Below are 23713 nucleotides of genomic sequence, written 5' to 3'. Positions count from 1 at the left end.
TTTTTTGACCTCCTGAGAATCAGTTTGGGGTTGTTTTGTGTAACTTGATGGCAGCTCCATTGTGGCTACTTGCTTTTGTCCTTCCCAGTGGGTTGTGTGTTGTTACACTTCCTGCATGTGTGGAACAAAATGCCCAAATCAGTACATACTTTTTAAATGGTGAGGAACATGTGGCATTTTCAGAGATGAATTAAACTTTCTGGGCAGGGATGGGGAGGAATCTAAAGGTGTATCTAATAATATGCACGAGGCGCATCCTTTCTTCATAATTTATACCTAGAATTTGGGGCTGCTTCCCTTGTGAACTTGTAAAACCTAGGATGAACAAAACAGGCTAGATTGCCTGTAAGGGCTGAATTTGGGAAACTTTTAGGTAGTCGCAAATGGCATCTGCAATGAGGCTGTTAGTACAGAGAGCCTCCCTGTCTGCTGTCCCATGCCTTTACAACGGTGTGCGGTAGTCAGAAGACCTGTAGGTATTGACAGGAGGGCACTACGTTGTCAGCAACGTGTGAGCTTTCAAAGATCCTCTGTGTGACCCACTTTTGCAGATCGCCCTTCCAACACTTCATGTTCCTCTCTCAGGGCTCCCTTTCCCCTTCCTTCGTTGTACTGACTGCTCTCTTAGCTGAAGAGCTCTGGTTTCTGCTTGGCGAGGTGCACTACTGCAACTTCTGAGTTGGATTAGCTTTGCACGACACATTACTGCCACATCTAGGGGCTCTGCGTGCTGTAAGGACTATTTCTGCAAGCCTCAAGACTAGAGGTTTGAGCTGTGAGCTTCCCCTCCTAGCTAGCACTGGATTGCTGCACCAGTCCTCACCCATGGATCTGGTTCTATTAGTACTGATGGTCAGTATTAAGAATGTGGACAAACCGAAGAGTCCAGAAGAGGGCAATGAAAATGGTTAGGGGACTGGGGCATGTCACTTATGAGGAGAGGCTAAGGGAGCTGGGCTTATTTAGTCTGGAGAAGAGAAGACTGAGGGGGGGATTCAATAGCAGCCTTTGACTACCTGATGGGTGGATCCAAAGAGGATGGAGCTGGACTGATCTCAGTGGTGGCAGATGAAAAAACAGGGAGCAACGGTCTCAAGTTGCAGCAAGGGAAGTTTAGTTTGGATATTAGGAAAAAACTTTCTCACAAGGAGGGTAGTAAAACACTGGAACAGGCTACCCGCAGGGTTCTGGACTCTCCATCCTTAAAGGTTTTCAAGATCCGGCTAGACAAAGCATTGGCTGGGATGATCCAGTTGGGGATGGGCCTGCTTTGAGCAGGGGGTTGGACTAGATGTGACCTCTTGAGGTCCCTTCTGACCCGAACTTTCTATGATTCAATACCCAAACTTTCACCAGGAGCAGATTGGGGCCCTTTCTTCCTGACACATACCGTAGTAATCTATAAATCTGACTCAGCAAAATAATCCTCTGCCAAAATAATTTGCTGCCATGTGACTGCAGGCTACAGAAGTGTGTGCACACTGGCATGCTGCACACTAGCATGGGGTGAAAATGAGGGGATGCAATAAAAAGTTCTGGAAGACTCGACTAACTGACATTCCTTCATCAGTTAGCTTTTATGAAGTTTTTGAATTTGAGAGGTCAGAGGGTGTAGGATTTTTAAATTGAGATACTGAAGGGAAATTTTTCTCTCCTATGTCAAACCCTAATCACTGCTCAGCGCTCTTGGAATTTGGCAGCATACCAGAGCTCCTTCCCCTTAGTAGGTCATGTGGAAATACTGGAGCATTTTCTTAAAGAAACTCTCAGCTCTTTCAAGTACTTGTATGGATGCTACTTTCCTGTTTGAATTGGGCCCTCGTTCCTGCAAAACTGTAACGGCATTTTCCCCAGAACAGGCACCATTCATATCTGTGGAATTTTATAGATAGTTATTAAGCATCTTAAATACATTAATGCAACTTTTAAAATTAGGCTGTAGGTTGACATTCATGTTTAACCGCAGCTGTGTCAAATCTTGAAAATATTGCAAAATATGCTCAACCTAACTATTGTAGAAACTCACAAGTTTAATACTATTTTTGCTTCATTTTTTTATGTGGGTTTCTGTTAATCTGCAATCATCCAAGGGCTTATCAAAAGCTATAGATTTCCTATATGAACTGCTGGAACATGAGAGTTAATTTGTTCAGATATGCAAGTTAGTGATTTATGGTTATGAATTCTCTTCTCACTACCGTTAATGCCTGGATTGTCACTAGGTTAAAGTTACAACCGCAGCGCTGGAGGTCTATCTAAGAGTTAGTAGTTCTGTCCCAGACCAGATTAACTCTTCTGTGCTCATGTGAATCTTTGACTCAGCTCAGTGTATTCCCTTTACACGTTGCATTTTCTTGGAATGATACCTGTCCTGTTAGCTCCCATTAGCTACGGCTTGCCTACAGGTTTGTTGATCTTTCTGAGTTATAGGTTGTCTCCTCCTAACCCTCTATGAGATTCCAGGTATGAAATCATCCTTGACAGATGCAGTGACCTGCCTATTTATTTATATAATGTTGTGGTAGGGCCCGAGACTTAGGGTCCTACTAGGTGAGCCCCAGTGCACATACACAGAATGAAATAAAGTATCTGCCCTAAAGAGTGCATAATCTTATAAATCAAAGTTTTTTTACAGGATCATGAACAGCTATGGGTGACTGCAATGAACTTTTTACTGACTCAGTATATTAAATATATTCCATACATTTACTGCATAAGTATTTTCCTTTAAACACTCCATAGCAGACTCAATAAAGGTGCCGCTTCTGTATCAAGTGGGAGTGTGTGTAAAGGATTCCTTTGTTAAACGTTGGCAGAAACCAGTCCAGTCTTTGCCAAGTCAATCCAGCCCACCCACCCTTCCATCAGGATGCCAAGAATTCTCCCAGTATGGCTTGGGATTGACTCCATGCCATCTACAGCAGTGGCGGGGGTGGGGGGGAGCACACTTTGATGACCATGAAGCTGAAAAGGGTATGGTAGTTGTGGCTCTGCATGGTGATGTCAGTGTTTTGCAGCCCCAAGGAATTGTCTTAAAACCTCTGAAATCACAGTCATGACACCGGCAACTCAGTGCATGTGAAAGCATTTTTCACCATCGCTAGTAATTACACCTTAAATTATTGGAAAGCAAAGAATGTTAGCCAGGCTTTGTACATAGACAGTTAACTTTCTTTCCAGTTCTTAAAAAGGCTTCATTAATATTTTAATATTTACAAATTTAGGCTCCTTACTCCCATTTCCTTCCTGTTCTGAGAGGGGAATTGAGTCACTGAGGAGCTAAGAGACTTGCCAAAGCCACATGGGAGTGCTGTGAGCAAATCAGAACCAGAATCTCAATATCCTGTCTTCCAGCCCTGCCCCAGAACCACACAACCATTCCTCCCCTTTGCATTGCACTGACCTTTCATGGGGACACTTTCTCGTTCTCCCGCAACATGCTGTTGTGCTTTGGTTGAAACTACTCTGAATACATCAAACTTGTCGTCATGGATTATTATATATCTTTAGTTTTGTAAAGAAATGTGCTTAGGACTGTTCTGTATTGTGAAGAGCCCACATCAACTCCTCCGGAGGAAAGTATAGTTGTGGAATGAAGAGTTTCCCTTTAAGATGAATTGTGAAAGCCCCATGTTTCTGAAGCATCTTGTAGGTTACCCAAAATCCAGACTGAAGCTATCGTGTGGTGGCAACCACATTGTGAGAGAGTCTCTGATTTCCTTGGGATCTCATAGAAATATTGAAATTAGAGATGGGAAAGACTGATTAATTCATCATATCCAGGCCTCTGCCAGCAGAGGACTTCCACCCTTGTACGTTTACATATCAGATCATTAGGCTAACGTTAAATGTCCCAAGCAATGGGGGTCCTCACCACTTCCCGTGGAGGCTATTTCAGATTTTTACAACCCGGTGTTTTCCCCAGGGTTTGGTTGTCCCCCAGCTTGTCCTACTGCAAAGGAAAGTTTAAACTACCCCTCACCCCAAAGACATTTCCTATGTGCTGTCCTTCCTGGGAGAAAATTATAGCATGAGTTAGAAATGGAAAGGGAGGGGGAAAGAAGATCATAGAAACTATTTCCAAGGTAATTTTATGCTATGCTTATCTTGTATTGGATTGTTATTCCTTTGCAAGGGAGAATGGAACAGTTACTTTGAGTAATGGCATTAATACATTGCTCTGTCATCTACCCCGGTTCTGTCCTATTGCAGGTCTCTTGGTTTCTATCTACATTGTTATTTAGGTCTTTAGTTTTGAACATAGTCTGATATTTTAAACACTGAGTTGCTGAAAGATTTTTGCCTCTTTTCTCCACCAATATTTTTTGTGGTTCTTCCTGTGTAGGGGATTCAGGCCTAACTGAGGGGGCTGACTGCTTTCCACATGTTGGGACATTCTTTCCTGAAAAATAAACCTGTTTTTCTTACAAATAAGGAACTTAATTTGAGGAACTGAATGGGGAGTTGTCCAGCCTTCTTTAAAGCACTGCTGCTAGCAGAGATTTCTCATGATTGATGTAGGTACCTCAGAAGAAGAAACTTTTGCTTTTGGAATATGGGTGATGGCATCAACGTAGAATTTTTTTCGTAGAAGCAACTATCTTCATAAGGGTTTGGGAGTCCTCAGTTCAGTCACCATGATGTATCATCACTAAGTACGCCCTCTGAATATAGAGTATATTAGCTTTCTCAGCTTAATTTTGAATGTGCATTACATGGCAAACTGTTGCGTGTCTTTCCAGGGGTATGCTCATATTGTATATTTATGTACAAGAGTGAAAGGATTCAATGTCTTTCCAAGTGTAGCGAGTCCCTCTTGGATGCCAGTTATGTCATTCTGTGGCTGTGAAATCTAAGCCTTGTCTTTGAAGTAGGTTTCAGAATTTAAAATTTGACTTGGAAAAATAGTTCTCACCCTCATGGAAGATCATATTGAAAATACTCAGAATACAGACTCACGTAGGGCTGTTGTCTTGAGTTTACAGACAGCCTGAAACAACAGTTCTGACAAGTGTGAACTGCCCCATATGTTTAAAAGGATTAACTCTGAAACCTAAAGTACTTCAATATAAACATTACTAACGATTTAATTGCTGAGCAAGATTAACAGAATATATCCAAGCTATCACCCTACAAAAATGTATTGCTTCTAATGCATCCCTGGATACCAAACACATGACAGCTCTTCCAAAACGAACATTTTCTTTTTCTATTTTTCATCTACCTTTAATTTGGGATGTATTTTGTGACCTACTGTTGTGTCACTTTACTCACCTCTCTGTTTACAACCATAAGCAAATTCCTTCCTTTTTCTTTATAGCCTTTAAATATTTACAGATGGATTTTTCTCCTAGATGTCTCTGCAGCCTTTGGTAAGGTTATCACATCAAGAAAGAGTGGGGCAGAGGACATTTGGGGTGACAGGTGCCCCAGCTGATTCCACAGCTTCCCTGGGCGGGAGGGAAGTTTAATAAGGAAGCAGTTCCTGATATCAAAGCTACTTCTACTTTGCTGCGATGTAAGGCTATTGCTTCATGTCTTACCTTCTGTGGAAAGGACAGCGTGTTGCTTCTCCCTCTTCCTTATGGCAGCCTTTTAAATCTCATGTCTCCCCTTCATCACTTTGTGTCCAAGCTGAACATGTCTAATAGTCTCAACCTTTCCAGCCCCTTGAATCCTGTCTGTCGCCTGTCTCTGCCCCTCAAACTCTTCTCCATCCTTCTTGAAACATGGAGCCCAGAACTCCCTCCTTCCCCTCAACCATCCTGGCTCTTACCTGCTCTCCCCTGGGGCCCTCCCCCGAGGCATGGAGAAAACAAGCGGGGATTTATTATTTACAGTCTCTCACAATACAGGAACGAGGGGTCACAGCACGAAACTAGCAGTAGTAAGATTAAAACCAACACGAGGAAGGTCTTCATAGAAGAGCAGGGTGGCCATCACAGAGGACAGCCCGGTTGTCCTCTATTGATACGAAACCCGACGCCTTTCTGTCCTCTATTTTTCTTGAGAAATGTCCTCTTGAAGAGAAAAGTAGAGGCCAGAAAGGCTTCGGGTTTCGTAACAAGAGGACAAAAGTAGCAGAAAACCCAACCGCCCTCTACGACGGCCGCCCTAGGAAAGAGCGGGGCTCGTTGCCACCGCGCGCAGCGGAGGGAGCCTGACAATTTAACCGGATCCCGAAGGGACTGGCCGCCTTCGTGGCTGACAGGGGCACCGGTTGCAATGGAGTTGGGGAGAAGCAGCGCTTCTCGGGCCTTCCCTTTCGTTATTTTGGAAAGAAGTGTTTCACGTTCCCCGTCCAAATCCGTGAGTCAGCCCAGAGCCACGAGCGGGTCAGTCCGGGCGCCCCACCGGACAGTCCGTGTGCTGTGGCGGGCGCCCCGTGCCCTCGGCCACGGCGCTCCCGCGTCCAGGAGCCAGGGGCGCGGCCTGTCGCGGGGGCGGGGCTGGCCCCGCCCCTTCCGCCGCGCCGCCGCCGGGGGAGGAGCAGGCGGCGGCGGCGGCGGTTGCCCGGCGGTTTGGACGGGGACGGGGACGGGGAGGGCGAGCGGTGCGGATCAGCGCAGTGCAGCGCGGCCTCCCTCCCTCTGCGCTGCGGGGCCCGGGCGCGGCAGGATGCTGCTCCGCCGCCCCCCGCGCCCCGCCGCCGCCGTCGCCGCCGCCTGAGCGTCCCGCCCCGGCCCGGCCCGGCCCGACCATGAGGGACGGCGAGGACCTGGAGGGCTTCGATGGCGAGGCGTCCAGCACGTCCATGATCTCCGGCGGCAGCAGCCCCTACCAGCCCACCACCGAGCCCGTGAGCCAGCGCCTGGGCGGCCTCCGCTGCGACCCCGACTACCTGCGGGGCGCCCCGGGCAGGGCCAAGGTGGCCGAGGTGGTGGGTACCGCCCTGCCCCGGGGGGAGCGAGGGGCCTGGGGCAGGTCCCTTATGACAGAGAGGCTGAGGGCGCTGGAGAGGAGTTGCAGGGTCCAGAGGGCGCGGGTTGTCCCGCTGAAGGTTTGTTTGTCCCCTTCGACGTGGGGCTCCCCGGGCCGGCCTGAGCAGTTTAGGGCACAGCCTGTTTGCGTTCAAACGTGCGGAGCCGGCCTGAGTGGACGGCAGAGCCGTCTGGGTGCAGGCGTGCCCCTGGCCGGACGGCTGCAAGCGTGTTTTCAAATTGCGTCGCCAAAAAAAAGTCTGCTTCAGTCTAAGGAAAAGGAGCCTTTGTGTGTGTGCGCCATCCTGCTAGCTTGCGTCTATCATCTAACTCGTTAGGAGCTGTTACACGGCTGTGAGTTGCTGAAGCCTTAAGGAAGCGCTGTTGGTTTTTCAGGTAGCGGCTAGTCCTGTCCCTGTACTGAAGTGCTCCTGCTGGTTTGGGGGATCGTTATGCACTAGCAACTGGTGCACTAAACGTTGGGTTAGACCTCTGGCCCCAGCTCAGCAGTTCAGGACCCCAGTTCTGTATGCTGTCAGGGTACATCTCCAGGATTGTTGCAGTGCTGATTAGACTCGAGACGTACCTAAATTTGCTTTTAAATAGCTCAGATATTCCTAAGAGATATTCCTAAGACCCACAGCACAACATAACTGTGTGGGCTGACAAGCATACTCGAGGAGTGAGGTGTGTACTTGGGCAGGTGCCCTTGCCTGAGTTCGCTGTGGCTGTAGTTGCACTGCCAGCAGTACCCAAGCTGTCTATGGCATGGTACGTCTTTATGAACTGAAGCTGAAGATGTGTCATCTGTTTTCCACCCCCCTTCTGTTTCTGTGGCTAAACCCTTCGCTTTGGTGGGAGAGCTTACGTTGTACAAAGCTGAGCATGTGCCTATGTTTTTCCAGTACGGAGGCTTAGGCTATGAGAAGAAAAGTGGGGAGGACAAGGCAACAGTAAATCAAATAAATTATTCAGTGAGCTCCAATTCTTGTGGTTGTACACTCATCGGTTTTGTAAAGGTGTCTTTTTTTCCCCCCCCTTCCTATGCAAACAGAGGAAACTAAGGCTGTGTGAAGCAAGTGCACAGGTTAAGTTAAATGAGTAAATTAATCAACACTATCTACATAAATGCCCATTGTAAACTTCTGCATGCTTAGGGTTAGACTCCATTTAAAAAAAATGGCATCAAATGCACACAGTAATAAAATTGGCAAAAGCAGAAAAATACTTTTGCTTCATTTTTTAAATTTGTACTCTTTTTAATTGTAGCAAACTGTTTTCTTTAACTGGCTATTAAACCATTTGGGACAGAAGTGTGTCAACTGATCATGTCTTTTAAGTAAAGGAACACTAGGATAGCAACATAGTACTATATTGTGCTTTTTTTATTAAAGCAGTTTCGTGTGTGTACATGTGCCTGAGACATTGATGTTTGTCTTTATCTGCTTAGCTTTCTTTTAGTAGCTGTGTTTCTGATGATTGCAGATTTTAATTTATGGAGTTTATATCCTCCGGGGTAGAGGATGGGGCAGAGTTGCTCAGGGTGATGCTTTCTAGTAATCTACAGTAACTTGCCCTAAGGTTGTCCTATTGTTTTTCCTTTTGATAATTGCTGCAATAGACAACTCTTTTGGCAAGTCAAGTTAAATGTTTGACATTTTAGATAAAGGTCCCCAGGCCATGGATAGTTGAATCCTTTGTTTCTGAAGTTCAGGTATGAAGGAACAAGCTCCCAAGGTGTAAAGAGCATGTTTTTTTTAAAAGGAAATTAAAAAAAAAATCCTGTTGGGAAGACTGAGGAAAGTAGTAGTCTGTGGAAAAGGAGCCTTTGTGTGCCACGTAGTAGTCAAGCTACACATGTAGGAGGTTTCTTATCTGTTGAGGAAATAATATTCTACCTTTAGGCTATTGTATTATGTAAGAAGTGTTTGTAGAATAATGCCTGTAGTGAAACTAAAGAATGCTCTGTGTTTTATTAATGTATGTGGTCTGATGCGTCCAGTGGGATGTGTACACTACTGTGTAAATATACCCCAGCTAGCTCGGGTATGTCTGAATTACGCTGCAGTAGGGAAATTCTCCTGAGCCAGAAGTTGCCAAGACTTGTAGATTGCTAGCATGGGACTGAAGCATATGGTTGCTGTTATTGTGGCCTGGCATATTTGGATTCTTCATGTTTTATCTAATTCATATTCTGACCAAAATGGCAAACCTATTAAATTCTTCAAAAAAGGATTTAGAAGGGGATGAACAAGGGTACTCCAGTACATTCAAAATGTACTCCAGTCATTTATTTGACGAGCATGGTTAGGTTCCATTATAATTGTTAACTACACTATATATGTCTCAATATTTTGTAAGAGTAACAATGCAGGGTTGTAACTCTTAGTGAAATGAGACTCTGTTTTTTGTTTTTAACACACACAAAGATTATGTGGATTAGCAAAGAGAGTCAAGTAGGGAGACTGCAGTAACTAGAAGCTACAGCAGGAAGGATTAAAATAGCTTCCATTCTTTAATGGACAAATGATTGACATATTAAGACATCAGTTTAAGGCAGACATTGAAATATATAAACTTTAGTTCAGTTGACAGCTACTAAACAATGTTTACTGCTGTATTATGAGTTTTAACTTTGTCATTTGGAAATGATCCATATGTACCACTATTTATTAAAAAGATGATGACTGAGAATAGAGGAAAATGTGTACTTCATGATTATAGCACAAAGAGTTATAGGAATCTGTTGTCTTCTTCAATACTTTTCTTTATTATTTTAAAAAAAGTTAGACGAATGTCTTTAATAGAACACAGTATAATACCTTAGGCATACAGTGTGATTTAAATTTTTAATATGTGAGAAGATAGCTTCAAGTTGAAATGATCCTTCACACTTTCATTTTAATTTTTAGTATATTAAATGTCTCAAAATAGTGTACTCTGGGTGTGTACTTTCTCTTGATGCTTTCTCCTTCCTTTGTGTATTAACAGGTATTTTAATACTAATCCAGTGTTTCTAGCTTTAAAATTTGGTATGCAAATTGCTTGATATCATTGGACTTTTTAAATTAATGTCTGAAACCAAACTAGTTGGCTTTGTCTGCTATGTAACTGTTCAAACATTGTGAAAGAGAGCTACTAATCAATCCATATTTAACATAAGAAGTTTGGAAAATGTGTAGATAGAACCACATGGAAAAGATTAAACTAAGGTTCATTTGTTCGTTAATAGGTTTCTCTGTACAAGGAAAGGAACCTTTAAGAAATGGGTCTTTGGCTCATCTGTGATTTCATTGTGGTTCACGGTTCTGAACTACTACCCCCTCCCTCTACCATAAAGCTCCCAGACTCCTCACAGCAGAGGGGTTCCTTTTTATCCAAAGTTAAAACCACTTCTTTGTCCTTTTCAGCATTAACGTGACTGAAGAAACTTGATGATCTGAGTTTTTTTGTTTATAAACTTCACAGTCCAACTAAACTGTACACAGCCAGAAAGAGTCGTGTTATAACTAACATCAGAGTGGTGGACTAGTGAGAGTCAGCCTGTATCTATTTGGGATCATGAAAGCAGCATCTGATCAGTATTTGGGTTGAAATGGGGCTTACAGGAAAAATACCTCTTTTTAAAGAGGTATTTGAAGGGAAGGGAGATTTGAATGTGTTGGCTATATTAGGGAGGAAATTTTGAAGGGGTCAGTGAAACCAGAGGAGATTAATGATGTGACTAGGTGGGCAAAGAGGAAGTGAGAGGCATGAATGGAGAGGAAGGGGGCTGTGAAGTTATGCAGAACCCCGATACTTGAGGAAGGGCAGGCAGAAGCCAGTGCAATTGCATGGAATTTTAAAAAGTGTTTTTCCTTTGGGTAAATTAAAATTCAGAAGAAAAGAAATTCTCCCTGGTGACTTTCTAGTGGAATATTACCGTACCGTATTGCACTGTTGCATTTGCTGTCATTCTTGGGGACCATTGCAGAAAAGCTCCTTAATGTAAAATTAGACCAGAGATCACTGAAAATAAACATTTTTCAAGTACTTGGGGAATTTTTCTTTCCTACAAAATCTGATCGTAGAATAGTCTCAAAGGAAAGTGGAAACTTTCCCCAGTGTGCTTTCTGAAATTCTTTCCTTATTTTAGCTCAATACTTGTGTCTGTTGCTGCTAAAAGAAAACTTCTCTGATATTAAGCATTTTTCTGAGTTAGGCAGCTAGTATGTCTCCTACCTTTCATTTAACTAAGTCAGGCAGAAGGCAGGGCAGGCTGGCACCTTAGAGACTAACTCATTCAGAGAGGCATAAGCTTTTGTAGGTGACAGACCAAGTAGGCTGCTGCAGAAGAAAATTTATGCCGCTCTGAATGAGTTAGTCTCCAAGGTGTCACTCTGTCCTGTCTTCTGCCTGATGCCAGGCTTCCATGCTAATTATCTGTCTCTGCTTATTTAGGTAGGTTATACTGTAGCTCTCTTTCCCTTGTGTCTTTCACAGGCCTTTCTCTATGCCTAAATGACTCTTGTGGCTGTTGCCCAAGCTCTTCAGTTTGTCTTTTAGCTTCTGTTACAGCAGTTCAGGGAGCTGAACGTACTGACTAGAACAGCATATAATGTAGGATTAGGGTTACATTCTCCCTCTCTGAAAATTTAACACCTTTGAATTTGTAACTGTATATTGCTGACCTGAGATCCCTTACACCACTGTATAATTTTTCAGAGTCTCTAAACTGTTTTACCTTTTACTAAAGCCAGTTGTTTTTGGAGAGTTAAAAATGACTGGAGAAAATAAATAACTTGGACAAAAAACAAAGTAGTCAGCAGTTCACGCCTTGTATGCACAAATCCTTGATGCAGTGAACACCAGAAGAGAACTTCTTTCCAGGTGGATTTCAGCTTGTTTTCCTTTCTCTGCTCTCCTTTTTGCTGTTCTTAATGCATTTGTTTGCATGATATGTTATCTTTTCCTTCCCAACAGTGGTCTGTCCTTTCAAAGAATCTTACTGCTGGGCAGAGCTGGATGGAAGAAGAAGGTATTCCACTTCATGAATGATCCCCTTATTGGGATTTTGAGTTAGTTCCAGATTAGAATGAAAACTGAAATTCTGATATTCCCAGTAGCAGGGGATGGAGCCTGAGTATCTGTATGTCAAAGCTGCATGCCTGGTCGCCCAGGTTTTGCAGGAGCCCCCAAGGGGCATTGGCAGGAAAGCAGGTAGTTTTCCAAAGACCCCTGGCATGTACTGTTCATTGGTTCATCAAATACATTTGTTGAAATTGCACAGACTTTGCAAAACTTGTTAATTTCAACAAATTGGTAAATTCTAGTGGCGAAAACTTTTGGACTGCAATATGCTGTTGTTGCAAAAAACAAAAACACCCCCCCCAAACAAACAAAAAAACGCAGCATACTGGTTTGTATTAACAGGAGAGTCTCTGGCAACTCAAGGGAAGCATGTCTTCTGCTCTGTTTGGCACTGCTGAGGCATATTCATTTGTACTCAGCATTGGTCAGGCCACAGCTGGAGTACTGCGTCCAGTTCTGGGCGTTGCGCTTCAAGAAGGATGTGGAAAGGCTTGAGAGAGTCCAAAGAAGAGCCACGTACATGATTAGAGGCCTGAAGAGCCAGCCATATGAGGAAATGCTGACAGATACAGGACTGTTCAGCCTAGGAAAAGAGAAGACTTCAGGGGGATTTTTGGCATCTTACAAATAGATTAGGGGAGAGCATCAAGAGCTAGGTGAACAAGTATTCACCAAAGTGTCCTGGGGTAAACCAGGAACAGTGGTCAAACTCCTAGAAGGTTTCAGACTGATATCAGATATATATGAGAGGCCTGGAAAACATGCCTTGTGAGGAAAGGCTGAAAGAATGAGGGTTATTTAGTATGTAGTTTAGAAAAGAGTAGAAGGGGGGGGTGGGATTTGATAGCAGTCTTCAAATACTTGAATGACAGCTATAAAAAGGATGGAGATTGCCTTTTCTCTGTGCTCATAGGGGCTGGGACTAGGAGGAATGGCATCAAACTGTAGCAGAGGAAGTTTTAGGTTGGAGATTAGGAAGAACTTTCTGAAGAACTTTCTGGGTCAAGCATTGGAACAAGTTACCCAGAGAAGTTGTGGCATCTCCATTGCTGGAAATTTTCAAAACCAGGTTAGACAGGCTGGATGGTTTAGTCAGGGATGATCCTACCTTGAGCAGAGGGCTGGACTAGATGATCTCATGAGGTCACTTCCAGCCCTACTTTCCTATGATCCTATCTTGGGAGGGAGCCCAATCTGCCACTGAACTTTCTGAATAAAGCAGCCCATCTTTGCTTGCATTAAACCAACATCAAGATGACTATTCTGCTTGTAGATGGACATCAGAGAAACTTGTTCCGCTGGTTCTCAACATCACAGTTGCAGCTCCATACTCATTTGGCCCAATGTACCTGAGAAAATTTTGCTTGTACAGCTGTGTTGGGCAGGGGTATGATGGGAGATGACTTTTGACAAACTCAGTCATATTAGTTCAATGGCTTTGGCTGGCATAGCTTGCTCCACTCAGGGGGACAGGAATACGATGTACTAGCAAAATGTAACATGGAGTAGTTGATAAAACCAGAAAGTGACAGTTTTACCTTTAGTTAAAACAAATGCACGTTCACATAATGTGTAACTAGACTGTAGAGTTAATTGAGATAAAGAAATCAGCAAGGTTTAAAAAAAGACTGGAAACTAAAATTGAGATTAAGAATATTCAGAGTTGTTATAATTGAGAATGAAAAATTGGAAGGGACTATTAGATCCCATACTTCAGGACTTAATCTATTCTCTGTAGCCCAAAGCATTTTTACACATGTATCTGTTGCAGTGCTGGGTGCTTTTAAAAGCACCCAGCACTGCAACACATTTAATTGTATAAGTGGCAAAATGCACATCAGTGCTCAGAAAAATGGCGGCAGTGCGCTTTTAAGCTAAAACACTTTGGCGGTGCTTTAGTTTAAAAGCACGCTGCCACCGTTTTCTGCATGCTGATGCACATTTCACTGCTTGTACAACTGCATGTGGTGCAGTGCAGTTCGCCTCAGCTTGTGTGTGGAGCAGAGTCTATTAATTGAGTCTGCTCCAAAGTGGCAGGTTTCTGGCACATTGGCGGGGGAAAAAAAAGTATGTTTATAAAAGCCCCTAGAGATCAGATGACTGTGCAAATTAGTCCCCGTTATATTGCAGTGGCCTTACAGCTTCATCTGAAGCATCTTGTTTGGCCAGTGACAGACAATACTGGACTGCGTAGACCTTGGCTGTGACCTAGAGGGGCAGATCCCATAGTATGTTTTCGCTTTTTTTTTTGACCAGAACAGAGCCCATAACCTTTGTGAGAGAGAAATCGTTTTACACTGTTTAGTGTCAGCTCTTGAGCCAGGGGAAGAGGAAGTGTATAGATAAGAAGACAGGCAATCTTTTGGCCCTTAGATAAATAATAGAAATAACTTACCACTTGTCATTTGAAGATGACAATGAAGACCCTCAAAGACTGAAATTATTGTCTTCTAGATTAAAATTACCACTGTGTTTTTTCTTTTTTGTTCATAAACATGGTAATAGCTACTCTGCATTTTAAAAAGATTAGTCTGTATCTTTTTAGTAGCTAAATTAAAGTGTCTGTCATACATGGTTTAAAGCAAAATGATTATAAGTCTGATGCGCTGGTGATACTTTTTTGTGTTAATGCTGTCTTCTAGCTGAGTAGTTTTCCCTTTCTCATGTTTACACCCCAGATATTTCCAGACAACAATCACATCCTCTGTTAAGCTTTGTTTTGGAAGGCCAAGTAGGGCAAGTTCTTTTAATCTCCTCTTGCTAGGGCCTTGTGCGCTGCCATTAATGCTTCCTTATATGACTGATGCATTATACTGGTGATGGGGTGGCATCTCATGATCAGCTCTGGTACTCAGCTCTCTCTTCTGCATTGTTTCCAGCTGATGAGCTCCCAGCTTATGGTAGGTATTGGTATTGTTCCCAAAGTACACAAGCTTTTATTTGAAATTCGTGATGCCCTAGAATACATGTATTTTGTTGTCTAAGAGAACTACTGACTAATTAAAATCTAATTAGGTTCTTAACCTTTTTTGTGCCATGGACCCCTTTGGCAGTCTGCTGAAGCCTATGGACCCCTTCTCAGAATAATGTTTTTAAATGCATAAAATAAAATACGTAGGATTACAAAGGAAACCAATTATATTGAAATACAGTTAGCAAAATACATTCATTTTGCCTACATTCATAATTGAAGGAAATGCTAAATTTCAGTTAGAGGTTAGTGAAAATAAAGATTTAATTTTTTTTCCCATCCAGGTTCACGGACCCCCTGAAATCTATCCATGGACCCCAGGTTAAGAACCCCTGAATTAGATATTGGTTTCTTCTGTGATACCCAGTCTTATATGTGGGTCCTCTCGTGCTGAGATTTTTAGCAGCCTTTTCCAATAGCTAAAAGTTTCAGTTTTAAAAGCATTTAGAAATTCTTCTGGGGGGGGGGTGCTTCAATTTCTTTGTTTTGTTTTGTTTTTTTTTGAATGATTTTCTCTTTGGAAACATTCCTGTTTCTATGATTTTGAGCAGCTCACATTAACATACTTAGCCTGGAAGATATTGACAGGGGAAAGATGTTATTTTTTTTTGCAATTAAAGCTGTTTTTTTGGAAGGACTCAGTGCAGTTAGAAAAGAAAAGAAAAGCTGTTGGGTAGTGGTCATTTCTCTGTGCATAAAAGAGAATGATTTTCTGTCTGCTATGCCAGATGTTCTTGCCACCTAGCAACAATGCAGAACAAATTGAGCCAATCTTTTTGGTGGCTTGTACATACTGTCTAGTTAACCTTGGGTAATGGTGATATTTAAGAGCCTGTATACACATAATGCCTGTCTAAGTTAACTGATAGTTTTAGGTTCTGCCTTCCTGAAGAAATGAGTATGATTTCTGTAGTTCTCTTTCCAGCAGTAGACCCATACATAGTAATGAATATGTTGTTAACTGGTGAATTAGCATAATGAAAAGTGTGGTTAAAGTTTGACTCTACTCTGAAAATGTTCCCTTGTGCTTCACAAGCCTTGGCTGGAAATTTATTTATTTATTTATTTATTTATTTATTTATTTATTGGCTGATGAGCCTCCCTAGTGACCTACTTGTTCAGGCAGACCTCAAAATACAGGGGGAAGGATTTGAGCTTTACGGTAAGCTTCAGGTCTGTTTTCATTTCTACAAAGCAGCAAGTTCAGAAGGAACAAGGTACTCCTGGTGTCATGGTGTGCCACTTGTCTAATTCATTTTACCTTTTTTTTTTCAAAACAGAAATAAATCTCATTTAATAATGTTCTGTCAAACTGTGTGTGTAAATAATTTTGTCTGTGTTTATTCCCTAATAATATCAGCCATTGCTGTTAAATTATAGCTGGACACAGAATTGTACTTTGCTTTCTGTCAAGAAAATGAAACTCCCTTCTGAGCATTCTCACACGGTACGTTCAGATAATTGCTTCTAACACACCAAACTTTACCGCTGTGAGCAAATTAGATTATTTCTTATATTGGTGCAGATCAGTGTAAGATATTTGATACTCACTTTTTTTGCTGAATGAGAGAAAGACAAGTGATGATATAGGATGTTACCATTGGACATAGTTATTTATGGTATTTATTTCTGATGACTGCTGCACTGAAAGATGTGTAGTCATCCAGGCTTCTCTTTTATTCCATCTCTTAAATGTTTAATATTAAAATAATCTGCAGAAGAGCCTTCCAACTCGTGCTGCAAATTGATAGGGGAACAGTCCAGTCAAGCATTTTTTGGTTTTGAATGTGTGAATACCCATACGTAGCATGTAAGCTAAAAAGATACTGTAATATTTTAGCGGAATGGTGCTTAGGCTGAAATGTGCTTTCTGTTGCACACATTTTAAAGATTGCTGTTTATTTATTAACTAATCCATCATTACAGAGACCTTAAAATTATAAATGTAAATTAGGATGGCCAGCTTCTGTAACATCTGTAAGAGAGCATGATGTTTAGCATTAGCTTCACAGAGCAACAGATGTAGAGGCAGACTATGATTAAAATACTGAAGGAGGATGAGGGGAGGACATGAATCGAGAAAGGGGGAGGAGAGAAGGTACAAATGTAGTGGTCTAGGAAGAAGTCAAGACCCTCAAGACTAATCATTGTAAAGAATTTGCCTTTGAGTTGTATTCAGAATCTTTGAATTTGCCAACATGCTGTGGAGAGCATGGCATATAGAAGTGATGTGTCTTCCCAGGAATTTTACTAGCATAATAATTTAGAAAGGCAGTATAATAGAGATTTCCAGGACTTAAAGTATCATCTTAGGACTGGAACAGAAACATTTTGGCAGATGCAGGCCTAAGCTAAAAAAATATATGCAGGCAGTGTTTAGCTGTAGCACTAGTTTTTCCTGTTATATCCTGGTATAACAAAATTGTACATTAAGGATGACTTTAGAATAAAAGTGAAATAACTTTTTATTTAACCCTTGACATTAAACATTCACGTATCTGATAAACATTTGCAAAATAAGTGACCAGATTTTGCTTTCTGGAATAAGGGTGGAACTCCCCCTTATTTTCAAGGAAGTTTGACTCCTGTTCAATAGATTATGGCCTCAGAAATGTTGTATATTCACTTTATATGTGAAACTGGTTTCCTTGTGCCTGAATAAAAGATGCTTAAGGTAGTATATACATGTTTCTTGAATGCCAATTCACTTCTTTTCTCTTTGGATTTGCAAGAGTATAAATAGGGACTATTGCATTAGATCTCCATTTGATGTTTTATTAAATGAAATAATGTTTTTGGGAAAACTGTCAAGTTAAAATAAGATTGAGAGCACATGAATATCTTAAAAACACAAGGATATTATAGTCATTTAAACACTTCCAACATTCTTAGTTGGTTGTGGGGGTTTAAGAGATCTAGGCACCTGAAACTATGGAAAGATGCACAAAATAACCTTAGTTAACCTTAGTTACCTAAGGTAAACTAAATAACCTTAGTTAACCTTAATTTAGCACCCCCTATGATGTCAGCTTCCAGTCTTTACAGCTTCCTTCCTTTCTTACCTTGGGCTACATCCTGAGAACATTTACACGTCCAATTAAGTGTTTGTATGGGTAGACCTTTGGATTGTAAATGTGTTTGGAAAAAAATAATCCTTGACATGAAAGTCTTGAAGTTCACAGACTTGTATGAGCATCTGGTTGTAAAAGTATGCATTGTCACTATACCAACTTTTGATCATCTCACGTGAGTACTAAGTTTTTATGAGATAGGCCTATCACCTTTGTGCTCGGAGATAAACTAACGCTCAGTTTACTGTTACTTGCGTTAATTAGTGTTCTGGAATGACGGCCTTCAGTGTGCTCTCTATCGATTCAGGGTCATTTATAAAATGCAACCTACAGCTGAGTTCACACAAACTGCAGTTTATCGATCCATAGTATGCTTAACACTGAAGTTTTATAGTATAAATGAGTAGATGAAACAGTTTAGGGATGAATAAGGTTGTTCCAAAGCAATTTTTTCCTTCAGCAATACTTCAGGGTAGAGGTAAGGTTGGACAGGCGTCCTAATTATGGCCATAGACTGGCGTTCTTTTCTACTAATGCAAATTTTCTGCGAAATTTGCGCTGGTAGAAATCTTCTCGGGAGAGGGATCATGCAGGTGTTCCAGCCCTAAGACTTCCCCTTCCTCCTACTCCCCAGGCCTGCTCCAGACAGGCAACCAGGCAAGGCTAGGCTGGGAGAGCAGTGGCAGCTCAGCTTGTCCCCTGATTGGGAAGAGTTGAGTTGCACGGAAATGCCCGCCACACCTTCCCCAGACTAGGGTCCTCTGATCTGGGGAAGGCAAGGAGGAGCCTGTTGCTCAGTTCCTCCCAATCACAGGGGAGTCGAGTGGAAACATCCAGGCATTACATTTCTAACGAGAGAAACTCATGCAGGGCAAATCTTCCAGGTGTCGAAGTGGCAGATCTTTCTCCCACAGATGAGGCATGTTTCCTCTGTGAGAAACTGCACGAATGCCTGTGCACTAGCAGTTTCTAGCAGGACAGCAGCGTTTCTTCTAGAAATATAATGCCTGGCCCAGACCTAAGGCTTAAAGCATTTCTGTTATGCTTATAGGGTGTCTGAATATACTTTTTAAAAAGTTTTTTATTTTTGTTTGTTTTGGATTATTACAGCATGCCTATAAGACTTATCTGTAGGATCTGAGACATATTTTCTGTTACTTGGTGTTGAACTTTGTTTTTTATATAGCTGGGTAGTTGGATGCCACCACATGTACAGCAATACAAATGTATTTTAATGCAATATTTGGCTGTCAAATGGGCTGAAATTTTATAAAGTATAAAATGAAGAGTAACTTTGTTTTGATAGTACCTTTTCATTGAGGAGCAGCTTGAAAACATAGTGACAGTTTCTCCAACATGTGAAAAATATTCAGTACTTAGCTTTGGGGTTGTAATGACTCCATGCTGACTTTTTTTATTGATACTGCTTTATCGTTGTTAGATTTATGGCATTGGAAAATGAGACTGCAAACTACTTTCTTGTGATGTTCTGAAATTTTTCTCAGTGATAATTTTTGTTTTTAATTGATAAGATTTTTTTTCATACAAGAGTCTCAAAAGGTAAAAGAATATAGATTTCATAGACATTAGGGCTAGAAGGGACCTGGGAAGATCTTTGAGTCCAGCCCCCCGCCCATAGGACAGGAAGTCAGCTGGGGTCATAGGATCCCAGCAAGATAAGCATCCAATTTGCTCTTGAAGGTGTTCAGCGTAGGTGCTTGAACCACCTCCAATGGCAGGCTGTTCCAGACCTTCCTTATGTCCAGCCTGAACTGGTCTTGTAGTAGTTTATGACCATTCCACCTTGTCATCCCTTGGGGCGCTCTGATGAACAAATGTTCCCCCAGATCCTGGTTTTCACCCCTGATAAACTTGTAGGTGGCCACCAGATCACCCATGAGCCTGCTCTTTTCCAGGCTAAAAAGCCCCATGGCTCTCAGCCTGTTGTCGTAAGGTCTGTTTTCCTGACCTGATCATGCATGTGGCTCTTCTCTGGACTCTCTCAAGCTTCACATCCTTTCTGAATTGTGAAGCCCAAAACTGGACGCAGTACTCCAGCTGTGGCCTCACCAAGGCCGAGTACAAGGGGAGAATGATATCTCGGGATTTGTTTGAGAAGTGTCTATGGATGCAAGCCAGCTTTTTGGTCACTTCACTAGCCGCAGCATCACATTGCATGCTCATGTTCATCTTGTGGTCAATGGTGACCCCCAAGTCTCTTTCTTCCGTAGTGCTAGCCAGCGTAGCACTGCCAGGCCTATAAGGATGCTGCAGGTTTTTCCTCCCAAGGTGGAGAACCTTGCATTTTTTGGTGTTAAACACTATCAGGTTCTCATCCGCCCATTTGCTGAGCCTGTCCAGGTCAGCCTGGATCACCCGCCTGTCTTCAGGTGTGGATGCTTTGCCCCGAAGTTTGGTGTCATCGGTGAACTTGGCCAGTCCGCTTCTGACTCCAATGTCCACATCATTAATGCAGTTGTTGAACAATATGGGTCCAAGGACAGAGCCTTGGGGGACCCCACTGGCCACAGGACACCATGATGATTGACTTCCATCAATTACTACCCTCTGGGTCTGACCACGGAGCCAATTTCCCAGCCAGCGGATCATGGTGGACCCAATGCCACAATTGGCCCGTTTGGCCAAGAGGTGATCATGGGATACCAGATGGAAGGCTTTTTTGAAGTCAAGATATATGACATCAATCTCTTTTCCCTTGTCCAGGTGATAGGTCACCTGGTCGTAGAAGGAAATGAGATTGGTCAAGCAAGACCTACCCGCAACAAACCTGTGCTGGCTGTCCCTCAGGAGGTTGGTGTCGGCCAGTCCGTTAAGGATGGCCTCTTTAATAAACTTTTCTAAGATCATCCCCAGGATAGAAGTCAGGCTGATGGGCCTATAATTAGCTGGATCCACTTTCCTCCCTTTCTTGAAGATGGGTACCACATTGGCCTTCTTCCCGTCTTTGGGCACTATACCAGAGCGCCAGGAGTTTTCAAAGATCTGTGCTAGAGGCTGGACTATGATGCTTGCCAGCTCCTTGAGTACCCTGGGGTGTAGATTGTCAGGGCCGGGTGACTTGAAGGTATCCAGCTTCTGAAGGTGTTCCTTCACAAGGTCAGCATTAATGGAGGGCAGGGGATCTCCCTCACCTGGACCTCCCTGTCCTGTAGTGGGCATGGGTGTCCCATAGGACTGATGAAAGACTGATGCAAAGTAATAGGTTGGCTTTCTCCTGGGTGTCAGTTGTTCCATCTGGTTCAGCAGGGCTCCACTGTTGCCCTTGCTTTTCCTCTGGCTCCCCACATATCTGAAAAAGGACTTTTTATTGTCCTTGATGCTCGAAGCTAATTGGAGTTCAGTTGCAGCCTTGGCTTTCCTGGTTTGCTCCCTGCAGGACTGGACCTGCAGAATAATCCTCCTTGGAGGTGAATCCCATCCTCTATCCTTTGTAGGCCTTTCTTTTTAGCCTCAGGAGGTCTGCTAGATCCCTGGAGAGCCAGGGGGGCTACTGTGCCCTCTTGCTGCCTTTCCTCCAAGATTGAATAGACTTAGCTTGTGCATTGAGGAATGCTCCCTTGAGGAAGCAACCACTCTTCCTGAAATCCCCTCCCCCTGGGGTTGTGGTCTCTTAGGGCCTCACTGACAAGCCTCCTGAGCTTGTCAAAGTCAGGTTTCCTGAAGTCGAGGACTTCCGTGTTGCTGACTGACTTGCCAGCTTTACGGCAGATGGTCGCTGTCACCCAGCTTCCCATCGATCACTAGGTTGCCAATTAGGTCATCCCCAGTAGCCAGTACCAGATCGAGCAGCGCTTTACCTCTTGTTGGCCCATAGACTTCTTGAGTCAGGAAGAGGTCACCCACACATGAGAGGAAGCTTTGCGACCGCTCGGATTTTGCTGAGTGATCCTCCCACGAAATGTCCGGGTAATTGAAATCGCCCGTGACAACCGTGGTCCTGGAGCATGCGGCCTCAGCCAGTTCCCAGGCGAACTCCTGGTCAAGCTCTAGTCTTTGGGTTGGAGGTCTGTAGTAGACTCCCACTGTTGTGTCCCCTGTGCTGTGTTCCCCACGGATTTTAACCCAGAGGATCTCCAGTCATCTATCCTGGTTGCCAATATCAGCTTGCAGGGACGTGTAGATTTCCTTAACGTAGAGAGCTACACCCCCGCCCCTTTTTATCGACACGATCCCTCCTATACAGGGTATAGCCATGTATACCCGTGGTCCAGTCATGGGTGGAGTCCCACCAGGTCTCCATTATCCCTATGACATCATAATTATTTGCACTGAGCGGGAGGACGAGCTTCTCCTGCTTATTCCCCAAGCTCCTGGCATTTGTGTACAAGCAGGCAAGTGTCCCCTTGGGCACTCTTGCCTTTCCCACAGATTGTACCTGGGCTGGAGCAGGGGTGGGCTCCCTTAAGTGCCTTGGCCTGCTGGCTTTGCAAGGGTTGCTCAGTGGGCCATCAGTGGTGGTAGACCCCCTGTCCCCCAGCGGGCTTAGTTTTAAAGCCTGGTGGAGCAGGTCAGCCAGTCTGGCTGAGAAGAGCCTCCTCCCCAGAGGAGAGAGGTGGAGGCCGTCTCTTGCCAGCAGCTCACTGCCTCTCTTGCCAAAGAGCAGGCTGTGGTCATGGAAGCCAAAGCCTTCCCTATGACACCAGCTCCGCAGTCTTTGGTTCACTGTGTGGATCCTCCTTTCCCTCCTCAGCCCATACCCCGAGACTGGGAGGATATGAAAAGCTTCATGTAAGCAAATGACTAAATACAAGCATAAATAGTGTTCATTTTGGCATACTTAGGAAAGTTGCAGATCAAAAACCATTCACTTCCTGGAAGAAAGCTAACATTTGTTTCCCAACACGTAGGGACTATGATTTTGACACCAGTAGTTGATCTGATCACTCACCTGGGTAAAAAAACAAACTAGATTTATTAGTTTGTTCTAGAGTAGTGGTTCTCAAACTGTGGTCCATGAGGCCTTGGTATGTGGTTTGTGGAACATGCCATTATCTGTGACTACAGGGGACAGGAATAGGAGCAATGGCTTCAAGCTTCAGCAAGGGAAATCTAGGTTGGACATGAGGAGGAACTTTATGACTATGAGGAGGGTGATGATGAAGTGAGTGTTGCCATACTTGTATGTTGGAAGCGTGAGGGTCAGAAAGCCAGCAACAGGGAGAATGGTCCAGGTCAATAATACCTTGGGCACCAAAAAGAGGATGGTCAAGCACTGGAACAGGCATCCTAGAGAAATTGTGGGAATTCCATCCTTAGAAGTTTTCAAGAACAGATTAGACAGATGGTTTGGTCAGGGGTGATCCTGTCCTCAGCAGGGAACTGGATTTGGTAACTTTCTCGTCTCCCTCCCAGCCCTACTTTCCTATGATACTTTCCCTCACCATTTCGATTAAAAGTTTGATGGTTGTGGTCTGCAAGAAACCTTCAGGGTTGGTAAAAGTTTGTATTTGAAAATGTTTGGAAACCATTCTAGAGCAGTGGGAGCCAACCTTTTTGTCAGGCGTGCCATACATTATCCCCATGCTACTCTGATCTCTTTCCCCTGCCTGATTTGATGCTCTGCTTTCTGCTCCCTGTCCTGCCTGTCCCTTCCTCAGTCTGCCATGTGCCAGATGCTACAAGCGATGCCAGCAGCCTGTGTATGTGTGCAACAGGTTGCC

At 43.4% G+C, this 23713-nt stretch overlaps 1 protein-coding gene across 1 annotated transcript in view; it reads left to right on the top strand.

The window, feature by feature from the left end:
• The first annotated feature begins 6485 nt into the window (after window positions 1-6485).
• CMTM4 (CKLF like MARVEL transmembrane domain containing 4) overlaps window positions 6486-23713 on the top strand; it is a 66117-nt gene continuing 48889 nt past the window's right edge. Inside the window, exon 1 of the mRNA XM_090062880.1 lies at window positions 6486-6880. Coding sequence (XP_089919006.1) covers window positions 6701-6880 — 180 coding nt within the window. The 5' untranslated portion in view covers window positions 6486-6700. The remainder of the gene's footprint in view (window positions 6881-23713) is intronic.

Source organism: Crocodylus siamensis, chromosome 9 (assembly GCF_052110815.1).
Source record: "Crocodylus siamensis isolate JL-2025a chromosome 9, ASM5211081v1, whole genome shotgun sequence".
NCBI classification, from domain to species: Eukaryota; Metazoa; Chordata; order Crocodylia; family Crocodylidae; genus Crocodylus; species Crocodylus siamensis.
This window is presented reverse-complemented; position numbering and strand designations above follow the sequence as displayed.